General features: G+C 47.2%; 1 protein-coding gene across 1 annotated transcript in view; it reads right to left on the bottom strand.

Annotated features, from left to right (window-relative positions):
• Positions 1-17,883, bottom strand: part of DHRSX (dehydrogenase/reductase X-linked) — a 139,145-nt gene that overhangs the window by 96,874 nt on the left and 24,388 nt on the right. The window contains exons 2-3 of the mRNA XM_077888790.1: positions 16,935-17,042; positions 10,306-10,374 (exon numbers count right to left, since the gene is read on the bottom strand). Of these exons, the coding sequence (XP_077744916.1) occupies positions 10,306-10,374; positions 16,935-17,042 (177 nt within the window). The remainder of the gene's footprint in view (positions 1-10,305; positions 10,375-16,934; positions 17,043-17,883) is intronic.

Raw genomic sequence — 17,883 nt, 5'->3', positions numbered from 1 at the left:
TGTGGCCAAGATGTTAATAATCAGCAAAGCTGTGGGGGCACATGGTTGGGTATTTCCTGTTCTATGCTCAAATTTCTATAAGCCTAAAATTCCACAAAAAAATTAACGTCAAATATCTTTTTTGGGGGGGGGGTAATAAAAGTAGAGATTCCAACAGGTCTCGCCATAGTGGCCAGGTGAGCAATGATGCAATCATGCACGGTGATGTCCTCTCCCCACCCCCAGGTACAAAGAAAGAATGGGTGTTACAGGTAGGAAGCCTTCTTGTGACTCATTTCCCAAAAGGAAGTTCTGAAAGTGCATTCTCACCTTGAATTTTACAAGCAGAGGACATACAGAATTTTCTCTTGAGTAAGAAGGGTCATTCTGTAAGGTGAAATTCTTATAGTCAAGTGCACTTGGGAAGACCACAGACAGGAAGCTGTTATAAGATGACAAGTTAAGGAAATCCTTGCTGTCCTGGGCTATCACGTCAACCTCTCCATCACCTCCCCAGCACTGGACGGGTGAAAACACAGCCTCAATTAAGTACTCAAAACAAAGGACGAGTCAGGGCAGGTGACTGATGGGTAAAGCCCATGCCTGGGATGGTAATGATATAAGTGACTGAGGAACAGGCACGCCAAGCACTGAAACCCCACAGAAAGCCCTCCCCGTCCAAGCCCAAGGCTTATCAGCATGTTCCAGCACTGGAGTGATGATATATACGTTAGAGAAGGAGAAAAAGGCTGAAGCAACCTCAAGGTGTGGCCTGCCAAGTGGGGGTGCTCCAGATTCAGAAGGCTAGCTCAGAGCACGCGGAGACGGGTGGCCAGATAACGCAGGCAGAGAGGCATCTCTACCTAGAGCTCTCAAAGCAAGGCATTGCGACATCCACATCCTATGTCAACTGGGTGCATTTCACCCTTGCCGGCCCTCTTCAGGCCAACACAGCTTCACCAAGTGGACTAACCATCACCCAGATGAGCAATTCAGCATGAAAACACATGGCGGGGGAGAAGGGACAGCCATGATTGGTGCCAGCGTCCTGGAGAGCCACCTGCCAACATGCATTCCACACCCGTTCTACTCCTCATTCTGGTTCTCAGAATACATCTCAAGGGCAACTTGAAAAAGCATTCAAGGATACAAATACAAGGACATCAAGCTTATACGATAATAATAATAATAAGGTACATTGATAGGAAATTAGGTAAATAATTTGGTCTATCTCCACAACGGAAGAGTAGGTAGGCATAAAAATAAGGACTTCTATTTATGAACAGAGAAATATGCCCAACAACATAGAACATGTAAAAGTGAGAGGTTATAGGCGGAATGGAAAGCAGGATCTCATGTTGGTTGGTAGATATGTACACAGAACCCAAGCAGCAGCTGTGTCGTGCTTCCTCCTGAGGTGATGCTCTGGATTTGAAGGATTCATGCCCTTGTCTTGGGTCGTGAAGACTCTAGAACACTCCGCAGCCCTTGGGCATTTCCAGGGTCCTTGGGGAGCATGTGGTTCCCTCTGCTGATTCCTACTGATATGAAGAGTGGTCCATGACTTTCCTATGAAAGTCACCACCATGACTTTCTTGCCATCATTTTGTCCCACTGATGGAAGCATGGGATGCTATCTTTGGCCTCACACACACGTGCACTCACAGCACATCCTCTACGCACAAGCCAGGTGTGTGTGTAACAGGTCTTCCTGGGGACAGAACACACTACACTATACAAACCAGTGTTCCTGAACACCCTGGATGATGGACAACCAACTCAACTTCTATCTGCCCATATCTTTCCCTTCCACTTCCCTGCTGCTCGCTCTCCATCCCTCCCCATTCCCAAGGATCTCACTTATTTCTGAGTTCATTCCTGGAGATTGAGTTCAAATTTCCAACGTCTCCACTTATTATAAACTGCATGAAGCCGAGCAACTTCCCTAAACTCTGTATGATCCCATTTGGAAAATGCATATAGTGATAATACCTACCTCAAAGGACAGGACCCGTGAATTGACGCATGTAACAGGTTTTTACAACAGTAGCTGGTCCATACATAGCAAGTATCCAACCCAATGTTGGCTGTTTCCCAGCTTATGGCAATTGCTAACATACAGAAGTGTAGTGGTTTCTTCTCCTCGGGCTCTTCACTGTAACCTCACTAGCTTATTAGAGAATGACCACAAATCCTGGTTTGCAAAAGACAGTTCTCTTTGATCGCTTTCCCCACCCTTACAGGGTACTTCTCAGATTGCAATGTGCACAGATGCAGAGCTCAAGCAGAAAACAGTAAACAGAGGCGCCAAGGAGTCAAAGATCGGAGTTTAGGGTTATTGGGGCACCTGGAATTGATCGTACAATGCCAAAACTGAAAGGTGCGCAGGCGTAGAGCTTGAGCAGAACATAATAAATAGATGGGCTAAGAGGTCAGTGGTCAAAGTTTGAGGCTGTTACAGGGCAGCTGGAATCAACAGGTACAATCCTAAAACCAAAAGGCCTGGGGGTGGGGGAACAGAGCACCAAAATATGAGTAGAAACTCCTGTGCACCCTTGGCTGAGGACTGAATTTCAAAGGCTCCAACTTGAGACACCAAGGTGCTCAGAAGCAAACAACAGCTGGAAGGTTGAAAGGTGAGCAGAGAAATTTCAGCCGCTGCCTGGTGCTGGGGAGACACTATGACATTTAAGTCCTGCCAAGTTGGAAGGGTTTGGCAAGCATGTTGGACTCTCACCTGAAACCTGAGATGGTCTATGTCTTTGAAGAAAGGGCTGTGTCTCAACATTAAGAGCTCCGTCCAAGGCCCGAGGGCAACAATGAAATAGACTCATGACAACCAGACCTTCAGCTGGGCTTCCATAAGATATAGGTATTCAGCAAGTCTTATCATTGCTTGCTACAAAACTCAACACTCTTCAGAGTTAGACAACGGAACCCAAAGTCTGCACCATGGATCAGTCACGGTGTTTAATACACAACAAAAATCACTTCACGTGCAAAGAAAGAACAACATGTACATAACCTGCTGTCAAGAGAGAAAAGAAACAATAGAAACAGACTCAGAGATGACGCTGATGTTAGAATTCACAGACAGGACTTCAAAATAACTAGTACCTATTAAGGAGCCTACAGGAACAGATGGGCATCAAGGATGAGGACACGAAAAATGTTAGGAAATATAGGTAAACTAAAAATAACCAATTGGAAACCCTGAACCTGAAAAACAGTTTGTTTTCCTGCAATCATGGGGGTCCCTGGGCAGCTCACTGGTTGAGTGTCTGCCTTCAGCTCAGGGTATGATCCTGGGGTCCCAGGATCGAGTTCCGCATCAGGCTCCCCGCAGAGAGCTTGCTTCTCCCTCTGCCTGTGTCTCTCATGAATAGAGAAATAAAATATATTTTTAAATATCCAATGATGGGATTAAAAGTATAATAGGGGCACTTGGGTTGCTTAGTCAGTCAAGCATCTAATTTCGGCTCAGGTCACAATCCCAAGGTCCTGGGATCAAGTCCGGCATCGGGCTCCCTGCTCAGCAGGGAGTCTGCTTGTTGCTGTCCCTCTGCTGCCCCCCTGCCCCCACACGTGTTCTCTCTGTTTCAAATTTAAAAAAAAAATTTTTAGTATAATAGACACAATTGAAAAAAACAATTCGGTGAACTTGAGGTAGGTCAACAGCAATTATCCAAACTGAAGCGCAGAGCAAAATTTTTAAAAGCTGGGATAAAATGAACAGTGCTCCATGAGATGCCAGACGGCGTCACGCTATCTAACGTACGTGTAATTGCAGACTCATAAGAACAAGATGGAAAGAACAGAGCAGATAACATTGTTATAAAAAAAATGACTGAAAATTCTCTAAATTTGATCATGCCCAACTAGTCACAGATATAGAAAGCCTTTTACACCCCAGCAGGATAAACATAGGAAGAAATAGGAACCACACTTATGCATATTCTCAAACTTCTGAAAACAGAAGAAATGGGAAAAAGACACTTATATTCATGAAGTACTGATAATAATTATAGCTGACTTCTCATCCTAAATGATAAAGATTCATGTCAAAAAAACTTTGATACCCTAGGGTCAGGGGCAGGGTTCAGGGCGTGATCCCTGAGTCCCAAGATCTAGTCCCCCATCAGGCTCCCTGCAGGGACCCTGCTTCTCCCTCTGCCTGTGTCTCTGCCTCTCTCTCTGTGTCTCTCATGAACAAATAAATAGAATCTTAAAAAATAATAATAATATCCTGGAGGTCAGTGAATGTCCTCAATCTGGAATTCTGTATCCACGGAAAATACCTTGCAATAAACACAGGCGAAATAACGACATTTTCAGACAAAGGAAAGGTGTGGAAACTTGCGATGAGCAGACTCACAGTTAAAGAAATGCTTGCAGGATTTTATGAGGAAGAAGTGAAACAGCCCCAGATGGAAACTTGCATCTATGGGCCGGGGCGGGGGGGGGGGGGGCTGGGGGCCACAGGGGAAGATGGGGATACAAAGGGATCACCTCATCTGCGGATAAATACTTGGGATCATGCAGCTCTCACACCTGCTCTCTGCAGGGAGTGCAATGTGATTCCACAAGAAGAGCCTTTAAGATAAAACCTGCAAATACAGGAACTATAAATATTTATGTCCAAGGCATTACAGTACCTCACAAAGACTCTCCTGCCCGTAAGGGGTTACAGCATCGGCTAGCAGGGGGACCTAAGGGATTTCTCACTCGGGAACACGCTCGGTTCTGTCTGCTGAGAACCATGTGTCACTGAGAACGTGCGGCCCTATCCCTGGGTCTTAATGATGTGTGTAAAATATCTTTACAGAACACTCCAGTTTATTGTTAAAAAAAAAACAACCCTTTCTTACCTTATGCTTCTATTTTACAGCAACTGAAGTCCCCACTTCACTTTCCCAGGAGGGAAAAATGCTACGGAAGGAACGTTTCTAGAATAATTTTTTGAAACGGTTTCACGTGCATGATGTCGCATCACGTAGCTTAGATGCACAGAGCATCTTGAGATGTCTTCGAAGGAACCACTTGAGACGTGTCCAGGGGAAAAGCAGAAACAAAACGGCCGATGACACTGTGGGCCGTGAAAATCGTCCATAAATTATTGGTGGGGGAAGCAGAACGTGGCAGGCGCTCTGAGGATGGAAATTCTTTCTCGTGGGATTTTTTTTTTTAAATCCTCTAGGTATTTATAGAGGCGCTAAGGAAACCAGGCAGACAATTGCCCTCTCTCATAGAACTCACCTTGCTAGTGTTTCGAAAGGTTAAAATTAATCGTTGCAAGGCTGAGAGATGAGGAGCCTTTAATGTAAGGAACAAGGTGAGACCTATAATAGCCGATTAAATTTTCAGAAAGTGCTGAGCGACTCCTCCAATGCCTTCAGAAAAGACACAGTGACCTTCTAAACCTTCTAATTACCCCCAGGAAACCAGCTGTCTGTCCGTCTGCCTGGCTGTCGTCTAGCTAGCCAGCGTGGCTGCTTATTGCCCAACCCAGGACACTGAATTAAAACTGAAGGGTAAAAAAATAAAATAGGACTCAAGTTTGAAAAATTTACATCAATAAGGGCTATTTTATGTTAAGTAAGGAAGACAAGGCGTCTTGAGTATACACCAGACCTGAATGTACGTGCAGAATATTGTTGAGACTACTCTTGGGGATATCATTGACTGTTGGCCAACAAACTTCCATCCAGTGCTCCACCATAGGAACGGGGCGTTGAGAACTCTATGCCATAAAGGAAAAGGATACCGGTGGGCAGAATCAAGAGATCCATGCAATCAACACTCATTCAAGGTTGTCCCAATGGACCAAGCTCCAGAAGGACCATTCTGCAGAATCAGAGTGTCTACGAGAAGAAGAAACATGGTAGGTGTCTACTCATCTCACGGTAGGTCTACATTCGAGATATGAATCTCCCTCGGATGACGAACACTAGTAGATGGCGATCCAGGGATGCTGTTACCTGTTCCCATAATGCACATTGAACTGACATCATAGCATTTTTTTTTTTTTTGCTTCCATGACCAATTAAAATATTTTACAGCCAGTTGGATGATCCAAACATTATAGTTCAAAGATGGATTTCTAAGCTGAAACTGTCTGGCCGGCAAGGGCAACACAACTGACTTTTCTGGGTGCAGGAAATGGTCTCTTTCAACAAAAGCGATTTTTTGGACCTAATACCTAAGCCAAAGCCCGTGAATCAAACAGCTGGCCCCACTTCCCGATAAAGACGGATGAACTACTGCTGGCAGAATGATGTCAGGGAAGATGGAAACTGGTCAACAAGCTATTTCTCAAGAGCACAAAGCAAAGCCTGTTTGATAAGATCACAGACGTTGTATTTCCAATGGGATCGCCACACGGAAGATTTAGGATTAGGGAATTCTCACAGCTTGTGAGAGTCTATGGCTAACGTGCAAAACAGAAATACCTTCTCTAAGTACTTTTAAGAGTATTTCAAAGCTCTTTTCCCGTTTGTGCTCATGCTCACTGGGATCCTGTTACGTCTGTCACTTGTTTTTGTGGTGGTGTTGGGTTTTGTACTTCTATTTTGCATTTTATTTATTGATTTTGGTCCTAGATAAGCAGGAGTAGGTGCTCCAAAAGAGATGGCTTTCTTCAGCAGTTATTACTCAAGAACAATAAAGATTTTGGTGGCGCCATGGATACAGGATGACAAGGCACTGAAACTTATCCCTGGAAAACGGCTCAGTTGAGAGATGAGCCATATCGCCTCCGTCCCTGAAAACACTCATAAATTTGTCCTTCCAAGAGCTCAATCACCTGAAGGTTGGGACGTGGGCAGCCTCCCACCCCAGCCCAAAGTAGGGTCTCGACCAACCATGACCTCAAAGGCAGAAAGCTCCAGAACCTAAGGAGGATGAGGCATTTAAGCATTAGTTGGGTTTTCTGGTTTTTTTTGGTTGTTTGTTTTGTTTTTGTTTTTTTTTCTTTTTTTTTACTTAGATTGAGTCCAGAGAAGAGGTAGAGGTAGGCTGGAAAGGTGGTAGGCATTGAGAAATCATTGCATTCTGACAGTTATCTACGTATTATGTATTACGTATCTAATGTTACGATGTGTGCTTGCTGGCTCAAAAAAAAAAAAAAAAAAGACAAGGACTCTGCAGAGCAGAGACACAATTACCCAACACAGAAATCACAGAAGAGCCATAATCCATAATAAGTGTGGCTCACACAGGCGCCAAGCCAAGTTGCATTACTGGGGGTGTGTGGGCAAGAATTTCAGAGGCTCTGGTGGGTGCACGCTGGTGTGGAGAGAAGCGTCTGCAGCTGAGCTCAGCTCTGGAGAGCATCCCGAGCTAGACTTGATTACAGGGAGATGTGCTGAGAGGAAGGAGGGCTGCTGACGGACGGGCGGCGGCCAAGGGACGGGGAGACGCAGCTCCCCCAGCAGGTGCCCACAGGAGCTGCTGGTATACCTGTTGTCCCACGGCACAGAGAGCGGCCCTGGGGCTCCCGGGATGGCGTCCTTGGGGGGGCTCCCGAGCCTGGATGCAGATTCAGCCAAAGTGCAAGTCTATTCAAGAACCACCACCCAACTACCCCCATCCAGCCAAGCCCCAGCATCGTCCACCTGACACAGCGGGCAGAAGGGGCCCTGCACTGACCAACTCCTCCACTCACTCACTTCTAATATAAAACTAATAGTGTTACTTTCTTGTTTAATTCAATGCAGCCAAGATTCACTTAAAATGTGTGTGTGTGTCTGGCTCAGACCTCCCCCCGCCCTCCACAGACCCATTCAGTCACAGTGGACACAGGCGACCGCCATGAACAGGTTCTCCACTTGGAGTACCCATGCTGCACACCTCAGGGCTCACCCAGCCCAGGGCCAGACACCTCCTCGACCCCGCACATCCACTCCCAGGCCAGGCTAAGCCCAAGACTGATGACCACCCTCGGGGCATCTGTCAGTCCTGTCCTAAGAAGCAGAAAGGACAAAGCAAAGTAGGGCCAGATGCCCTCACCAAGGACACAGAGCCATGCTTCTTGTACACACACAGGGTCTGCCCCTTTCAGAAATGGAGATGCCCAGGAGTGGGAGGCAGGAAGGGGGTGCAGCATGCATCGAGATGGGCTGGCACTCTAGAGCCCGCAGGGGTGCACCCAAAGGGTTATCCGTCCTACTGCCTGGATCTCCCAGATACTAATTCGGTGCATCAACTTTGTGGCATTTGATGGGAAAGAAGAAACAGGAGCCGACGGCAGGAGGCGCCATCAGCTGACGAGAGGCGGGTGACCGCTCTCAGAAGTGAGCATGCCATCCTGCGATCATGAGTCATTGCCTTGCCGACCCAAGACCCTCGGTGGCCTCCCCTCCAGCGCGGACATGCGGACACAGAACCGTCCCTTCGATGCATGGCCTTTCCACGCCCACAGCTCAATCTCAACACACAACACAGGAGCCAGCATTAGTCATTTCTAATGTCAGACAGGGCTTCTAGAACATTCTTTCCTCCGACAAACAGGGCTACTGGTTATGGGTTTGTGAGTAGGTGTGAAGCTCTTAAACGTCACGAACACTTACTCCCTCCTTGCTTAGGTTATAACCTAACTTGCCTTAGCAAGTTTTGGCAAACTGTCCTTTCTTAAAATATATATTCGGAATGCTTCAAAAGTCTCAAAGAACACATGATTTGGCGGTTTTCCATGAGACTCCTCTTTGAGTCTCGAAATAGTGGGACTGTGAGGGGTCAACCAGATAGAAATGCAGATTTCTGGGCCCATCCTTAGAGGGTGTGACTCCTCACAGGGCTGGGCATCTGTATTTGTAACATACTCGTCGTGATGCTGCGGGGCTGGGAACACAAGCGTGTCGGAGAACACCACCTCCTTAAGCCATGGTAAATGGGGACAGGGGACAAAGATCGCGTATCATGACCATTTCTGTGCAGGGCAGGTGGCGGAAGGAATCGGCTCCCGTCTGCAACAGCCACCTGTTGTCATACAAAGAGTGGAACCAGCTCTGGGCTCTGGGGAAACAGCTGCCTATTGTGTCCCAGGATCAAAGGGATCATGTCACAAAGGTGGGAGGCACCCAGGACGTCCCCCAGCCATGCGGACAGGGTGAAATGGCAAGTTTCGCAGCGGCGCTGTATGACCTAGGTAGATAATAAGGACGCCATGGGACAGACGCTAACTGGACTTGACTGCCATCCGTGGCTCGCTCTCTCCTAGCCTATTAAGAAGAACCACCATTGGGACGCTGGGGTGGCTCAGCCAGTTAAGCATCTGATGCTTGGTTTTGGCTCAGGTCATGATCTCCGGGTCATGGGATTGCACCCCATGTCGGGTTCCATGCTCAGCGTAGAATCTGCTTCTCCCTCTCTTTCTCATCCTCCTCTGTTTATGCTCTCTCTCTCTCAAAATAAACAAATAAAATCTTAAAAAAAAAAAAAAAAAGGGAAGACGAAGAAGAAGATCCACCATACGCTCAGACAGGGGAAGCCCCAGCACATGGGACATGCTCAAGGCGCCATCTTGGTTGGAGCCAGTCCAAGATGGTCACGTGCATGTTTTCTTTTTCTGTTATTTATTTGAGAGAGAGAGCGCAAAAGTAGGGGGAGCGGCAGAGGGAGACAGAGAAGCAGACTCCCTCCTGAGTAGGGAGCCGAATGCAGGGCTTGACCCCAGGACCCTGGGATCATGACCGGAGCTGAAGGCAGACGCTTCCCCGACGGAGCCATCCAGGAGCCCTGTATCTTCTTTCTTTACACATAAGGCCCACGAGCAGGGCTCAGAAGGCACTCAAGAGCACTTGCAAGCAGGAGAGATATTACAGACAGGTGTCCACGGCTCGGGGTGAACAAGGAGAGAGAGCAAGCGCTACAGGGTTTGCGACAGAGCAGGGTGGAGCCAAACACATCCCTGTTTGAATGATCTCCAGTCAAGAACCAGCAACCAGTAGAAGCACCTGCTGGCAGGTGCCTCTCACGGTTCCCGCATGAAGACATGCCGCAGAGGGCCTGCAGCCCTGGAGATGGACACGGGGTGAGAGCGAGAGACAAGAACGAGCACCGCTTCCCAACACATTCCCCAGGAGCCGCCTACACAGCAACGCTCTCCCGGGGACATGGTTACTGCCATTCGTCTCTTGCCAGCGGGGGCCGGAAATCTCCAAAAGAAACACACCAGAGGGAGAGACATCCCCTGCCCCCCGAGTGCCACCTCCACCACCACCCCCCTACCCCATGCTGGCGATCCCAGGTCCCACACCGGGTTCCGGGGCTCAGCCACAAACACACACTCAGACCAAGGAAAACAGCCGCTTGGCTGGCGAGCAGTACCTTTGTCGTTCAAAGTCTCTTCTTGTATTTTTCTCACGATGTCTGGGGCACTGCTGTCATTATTTCCAGCTACAAGGAAAAGAAAAGATAGGATCGGTGGGAATGTTGTTCAGACATTATTGAGCATGACAAAATGCTGTCTTGAGACGCAAAACATAACCCCGGAGGGATCTCTTTACGGTTTCCCATCGTGCCATGGGGTGGAACGGGGCCGTCAGGGCAGTTGCGGCCAACGCCACCTATCACCAGACAAAGCCTCTCCTCTAGCCTGGATCGGCGAGAAGGATGCATTTGTATGAAGTTTCCCCTTTTGATGATTACAGGGGCGTCAGGCACCTGGCGGCACAATGAACATGGGGGGTGGCTGGGTCGGGGCAGGGGAGCCAAGAGGAGCCTAAGCAACAAAATGTTGGTGGGAAGGTCAGAGCAGATATAGACCTTGCTAAGAAACTTTTAGCGGACACTCAGCAACTCCCACTCACTGGTGGTCTGAGCTATAAACATGATCATAGGACATTCCTACTATGTACTTGGGATTTCCTCATCCACGACTCCATAAAAACCCATAAAAACTCCATTCTTGGAATTTCCCATTTCCTCATCCACGACTCCATAAAAACCCATAAAAACTCCATACTTGGGATTTCGCATTTCCTCATCCACGACTCCATAAAAAACCATAAAAACTCCATACTTGGGATTTCCCATTTCCTCATCCACGACTCCATAAAAACCCATAAAAACTCCATGCTTGGGATTTCCCATTTCCTCAATCACGACTCCATAAAAACCCATTAAAACTCCATTCTTGGGATTTCTCATTTCCTCATCCACAACTCCATAAAATCCCATAAAAACTCCATTCTTGGGATTTCTCATTTCCTCATCCACAACTCCATAAAATCCCATAAAAACTCCATACTTGGGATTTCCCATTTCCTTATCCATGACTCTGTAAAAACCGGCAGAGAAATGGCTCCGGTGGTCGTTGAGTTTAGAAGAAAGGCAAAGAGTGTTTCATACGTGAGGGACATCACTGTTAAAAAAAAAAAAGACTATGAAATTTGGGGGTTGAAATAGTGAAACAGGTTTCTTAATGTCTGACTAGATGAATGTGCACTGATGTTTGGAGGAAGGCGTGTTGCTTCCCAACTGTGCCCCTGAGCGCACAGTCCTAATTTTAAGGCGTGCCACATGGGGCTGCAGTTCGGGGGAGAAGCTCAGGAGATCCCGTCTTCCCATATGCCATCACAAACAACTGGACCTGAGGCAGATTTTCAGATCCTTTGCGGGGTGAGCCAACCGTGAGACTCCCTGCATGGGTGAGTCATGGGAGCGCTTCCACAGAAGGGGATTAGAGCTGGCATCTGAGGAACACACATGTGGGTGTGAAGCCCCCAGAGCCCCGAGAACTGACAGGTGGCATGAGGACACCAGGCGACACACCTAGCCTGGGAGGGCCAGGTCACAAGGGGGAAGGGCTGGCTCGCGTGACCCTCCCACCTGGGGCCCCCTTCGAGAATAGACGCTATTACACGGTTGTTAGATTTTTTGCTCCGAGAGTCGTCCTGCGTGGCGGGGTGCACAGACAGGCAGGATGCCGTGTCAGGGATAACCAGAAAATTGTATTCCATCTGTCAGTGTTGTAGGCATCGAAGACAACAAAATAAAATTCACCTTTCTTTGAGTTGGGGCTATGTACATGCATGAGCTTATTTCTGAAATCCCGTGCGATTTTAAAATATTCAATAACCACCCATTACCAGGCCACCCTTCTGGCATCAGGGGTGGCCCGGTGGAAGCTTGCACGAACTGGGAGAGATGCTCCATGTTTGCAAAAAAGATATAAATGTCCAGAGGAAGCAGGAGGGCATCAAACCAGCAGAGGAAACTGGTCATGGTGGCCGCTCCCCCTAACGGGCAGCTCATACTCTCCCTAAGGCATTGTATTAGAGGTATGGACACGGGCACTTTTTTTGGCAAAGGTCATCTTTATCAGCTGGCTCCCCAGAGCTGGATATGGAACCTTGACTCTATGCAATCACTAGAGTTTTCCCTACATTTACTGAGCAAATATTGTGTAAGAGACAGCACTTGACCAGGATAGAAGGTGGGCACAAGCACAGCAGGTCTGCCTTCGGCTCATGCTTTCTGTGGAGGACAAAGTTTTAAAGATGTTGAACCCAGGGATCCCTGGGTGGCACAGCGGTTTAGCGCCTGCCTTTGGCCCAGGGCACGATCCTGGAGACCCGGAATCGAATCCCACGTCGGGCTTCCGGTGCATGGAGCCTGCTTCTCCCTCTGCCTGTGTCTCTGCCTCTCCCTCTCTCTCTGTGTGACTATCATAAATAAAAAAATAAAAATAAAAATAAAAAAATAAAAATAAAAAAAAATAAAGCTGTTGAACCCAAACCAGGGCCAGCAAACTAGGAAGCTAGTGCCTAATCTCAGGATCTGCCTGATGTAAAAAAAAAAAAAAAAAAAAAATTGAACAATGGCCATGACTGTAGCTTTAAATATTGACAATGATGCTTTCCCGCTATCAGGGCAGAGTTGATCATTGAGAGACACACCTAGGCAAATAGTTATTATCTGGTCCACACCAGAAAAAAAATTTACTAGCCCCTGGTCTCAACCTTCAATGGCTGTTCATGAAGAATTACAAAGAAAGATCCTCCACCAAAACAGTATTTTGTGACTATAAGAATGAAGACACCGTGAGCAGATGAGAAATTTAATAATTAATGTATTTATAGCACTATTAATGTGCTTGCGTTGGATCCAGGTTCCCTTCCCAATTCTCTAGCAAGTAATGGAGTATTCTTTAAACATTAATGGACTTGGGATTGGAAAATTTGAAACTGAATATACACATCTCTTAGTTTGTATTTAATGTGAGATTTATATTGAAGTGTCCAGTGATAATATTTCATTAAGTGGCCTTCTAGCAAACTGTCACACAAAGTGAAAAATTGTCCCTCTCAGAGCATACGCAATTATGCCCTGAAGGACTCAGGGAGGAAGGAAGATTCATGCTTGATTGGACTGCCTGAGAGGGGTCAAACTGTGACCCATGCAGACGTCAGAAGCTCGGTGGGAAAGAAGATGCAGGAGGGTGAGGAGCACAGCTGGTGCTTACTCTGTTTAACTCAAGAAAAGGAGAAATTTGGTGCTCGCAGGACTGTTTCTGGTGCTCAGGAAACAACTCCTAAATGAGGAGGTAACAAGAGAGCTGGGGCTCCAGTCCTCAGATGCATGGGTGCTATGTGCTTCCTCACATGCTTTCACTGCATTGTGTCTGCAGTACCTGCTCGCTCCTCACTCAACTAGACCTCAGCATGACCTAACCCCAACCTGACTTCCTCATGACCTAACCTACTAGATCTCATCATCACCTAACCCAACTGGATCCCATCATCACCTGCTCAACTAGATCCCATCATCACCTAACCCACTGGACCTCATCATCACCCACCCAACTAGACCTCATCATCACCTAATCCACTAGATCTCATCATCACCCACTCAACTAGATCTCATTATCACCTAATCCACTAGACCTCCTCATGACCTAACCCAACTAGACCTCATCATCGCCCACCTAACTAGACCTCATCATCACCCACTCAACTAGATCTCATTATCACCTAATCCACTAGACCTCCTCATGACCTAACCCAACTAGACCTCATCATCGCCCACCTAACTAGACCTCATCATCACCCACTCAACTAGACCTCATTATCACCTAATCCACTAGACCTCCTCATGACTTAACCCAACTAGACCTCATCATCACCTAACTCAACTAAACCTCCTCATGAACCAACCCAACTACACCTCATCATCACCCACCCAACTAGACCTCATCACCTAGCCCAACTAGACCTCCTCATGACCCACTCAACTAGACCTCATCATGAGCTACCCAATTAGACCTCATCATGACCTAACCCATCTAGACTAAACCACCACACTGAAGCAAAAAGCACAGAAATGGAACCATTTTTTTTCTTTGCATTGCAGCATTGCCTGGGTTCACAAAGAATAAAGAAGATGAAGACAAGTGCACTAGAGAAGTTACAGGGGGGGATGCCAGCCCCCACCTGTTCTCAGACCATAGGATCCTGCTCCACCAGCTTACTTCTGCCACTAGCTCTGATCCAGCCGGCCCTCAGAGGGGACTTACTGCTCCTTCTGACATCACTTTGATCAAGTCATCCCAGATGGTGGCAGAAACCCAAGACATGGCAGTTGTCTCCCAGAGATCTGAGACCCTTCACTCACACACCTTGTCTCCATGACGTGCTCAGGTCCCAGGGAGAAATAAACATATCATGGGGATGCTACAGTTGAAGGGGAGCTCTGGAAGAGCACACTCAGATGGGTCTCCTGTCCTGCAGGACCCCCGCACCTGCCAACAACTCCTGTTCATCTAGGGGGGTGGATACGGACATTGGTAAAGACTGTCCTCGCAAGGACTTGTCAAAAACCATTTTATCATTTCCACATCGATTCAGACAATGGAACTAGGACACATTCCTGAAGAAAAAAATACTGGTGAGGAAAAAGAACAGTGAGGTCGACCAGGAAGTAATCAACCCCTCCCAAAGCTTGAATGTGCTTGAATGTGCATCATTCTGCAGACCCCCATGGCTTATGAGAGAAAAATGCCTAAATGGGTCCATCAGGGAGGAATCACTGTAAGAAACTTGCTTTTTCAGAAAAATGACATAGGGCAAGGGTCATGTGATACAAAATTTTTAAATTGTGGAGTCATGTTTTGCAAAAGTGAAAAAAGAAAGCTCAAAGTTAGAAGTATGAGCCCATTTGATTATGAGACTGAAGGACCAGCTGAGCATACCCTTCCGAGGACAACAGAAGGTCACAATGGCTAGACCTGGGGGCTCCCCATCTGGGTTAAGAGCCCCCCAAAAGCCTCCCACCATGGAATTCTGGGGGTCTGTGAGTTTCAACACCAACAACCAATACCATCATGGTGGCCGACCCCCAATGGACTGTGGACAACACTCAGAAGTATGGGCGGGGTCTGTGACTTGGCCACCGACACAAACCAGAGATGTTTGCAGACCTTAGTTCAGGGGTTGAAGCCGTCTCAAAATAAAGTTTAGGATCATCACAGCTTCCAATCAGTAGGAGTTACTGAGCCCACCAGTAGGTCCTGTTATTTGTCGTATAAAGATACAAAGTCTGTGATTTCGTGGCAGGTTTGTGTTCTTATCTATTTTTCTACCTGCATCTCAATACCATTTGGTTTACAGTATGTTTTTTAAAGATTTCATTTATTTATTCATGAGAGACAGAGAGAGAGAGAGAGGCAGAGACACAGGCAGAGGAAGAAGCAGGCTCCATGAAGGGAGCCCGACATGGGACTTGATCCCGTGACCCCGGAATCACGGCCTGGGCCAAAGGTGGTGCTAAACCGCTGAGCCACCCGGGCTGCCCCATTTGGTTTACAATATTATGGATTTTGGTTTGTGTGTTTAGGCATCAGTAGACGCCAAAGGGGCCCAAGCACCAGGAAAGGGGAAACCTGGCTGTGTACCGCGCTCGTCAAGAGACAGGAAAGAGTAGAACACATTCATGTCTAAATACCCAGCCCCAACGATCACTTCTTAACTGAAATTATCCTTCAATAAATGATGGCAGGCAAAAGTTGAAGGAAAAAAAGAGAGAAAGGAATAAATAAATCATTAATGAATAAGGACCACACACAACATTATTTAGAAACTCTGAAGTGAAAGCAATCCGTCACACCCTAAAACCAGACATATAATATGATTTCTGTAAAAACGGACACCATGAAAGATATTAACTGAATGCAAATGATGTCAATAGGGGACATAATTAGCATGAATTGCTTTGTGTGTGTGTATTTTTTTTTTCCCCAAAGGTGATGTGCACCGTATCGTTTTTGCTAGCTGATTAAAAATTCTACCCCCAATGCACCAGGAAAACTAACAAAAGTAGAATGGGTTGATTTGAGCTGTCTGTTTTCCCCAGGCAAAGAAAATCCCTTTGTTTTCTTTTTTCTTTTTTTTTATGATAGTCACAGAGAGAGAGAGAGAGAGAGGCAGAGATACAGGCAGAGGGAGAAGCAGGCCCCATGCACCGGGAGCCCGATGTGGGATTCGATCCTGGGTCTCCAGAATCACGCCCTGGGCCAAAGGCAGGCGCCAAACCGCTGCGCCACCCAGGGATCCCAATCCCTTTGTTTTCAAAGAAGAGTTTGATGCCAGGATAAGGACCAGACAGAGTTTCAAACAGAAGAATGGAACATGTAGTGTCAATAGGATACAGCTGCCGAGGAAGCCAATACGTTGACACGTGCTCAGAGTCTACTGTGGGCTATGGTGCATCTTCTGCAAATTCGTATGTTGAAGCCCAGATCCCTAGGTCCTCACAACATGACCTCATTTGGAAGGGGGTCTCTAAACAGGTGATTATGGTAAAATGAGGTCATTAAGGTGGGTTGTCACTCAGTAGGGCTGGAGTCCTTATAAGGACATCCTTAGGTGTTTCCCAGATCTGTTTTACCCCTAAGCAAATCGCTGTTTGCACACGGATATAACTGGGTATCTTCCATTAACCAAAAATACGATTATCACCTAGGATCACATGCATGCCCAGTCTCGCCAGATGCTTCGCAGTGGAATAGCCGATTCCATCCGTGCCTCCGGTCACTATAGCAACACGTTCCGGTTGTGGGGCCAGAACTATAGAAGAAGAAGAAGAAATAAGTCAGAGTTTTAAAAGCAGAGTACACGTTTGGAAGAATTCATCACGTGAGAACACACGACGGAAAACGGGAGTTGAGAGTCGGTAACTGTGGTCCGAGTCCTCGTGGACTGGAGGACAGGCAGACGTGGACAAGAGTCTTTACCGTGGGAAGAAATGGGTGAGGTAAGCAGGCTCAGCAGGTTTAGGATGAGCTGGTGTGAATAATTTCAGTAGATTCTGGGTCACGGGGGCCCGTCCCTACTTGTGCGTCCCTGGCGTTGCGGTGATTTGGGTGGACAGAGGCCAAGCGTGTGGTCCCGGACCTGGTGGGGCGAGGGCTCTGAACTGGCTGGTTGGCATGTGAGAGGCGTGCTCCCGGGCGAAGCGCTTGGTATCTCTAGGAACTGGCCAGCCCCGGGAGACTGAGCATTTGATAAAGGTGACAAAGATGAAAATCTTTACTTAATTTTATTTTTAAGATTTATGTCTTTATTTGAGAGAGAGAGCGAGCGACAGAGCACAAGCGGGGTGGGGGGGGGGAGACAGACAGGGAGACAGACTCTCAAGCAGACTCCATGCTGAGGGTGGAAACCAACGTGGGCTCGATCTCAGGACCTTCACATCACAACCTGAGCCAGAACCAAGAGTTGGACAACGGTTAACCAACTGAGCCACCCAGGTGCCCCAAAGATGGACTTTTCAATCAACGGTGTTGAGACACATAAATAGACATTTGGGAAAAAAGGCAAAATTAGATCCATACCTCATATAGTACCCATCAAAATTAACCAAGGTGAAGAAGTTACACAATGAACGTAGCAGGGGGAAGAAAAACAT

Source organism: Canis aureus, chromosome X (genome assembly GCF_053574225.1).
Source record: "Canis aureus isolate CA01 chromosome X, VMU_Caureus_v.1.0, whole genome shotgun sequence".
Lineage (NCBI taxonomy): Eukaryota > Metazoa > Chordata > Mammalia > Carnivora > Canidae > Canis > Canis aureus.
Note: the sequence above shows the minus strand (reverse complement) of the source record. Positions and strands in the feature narration are given on the sequence as shown.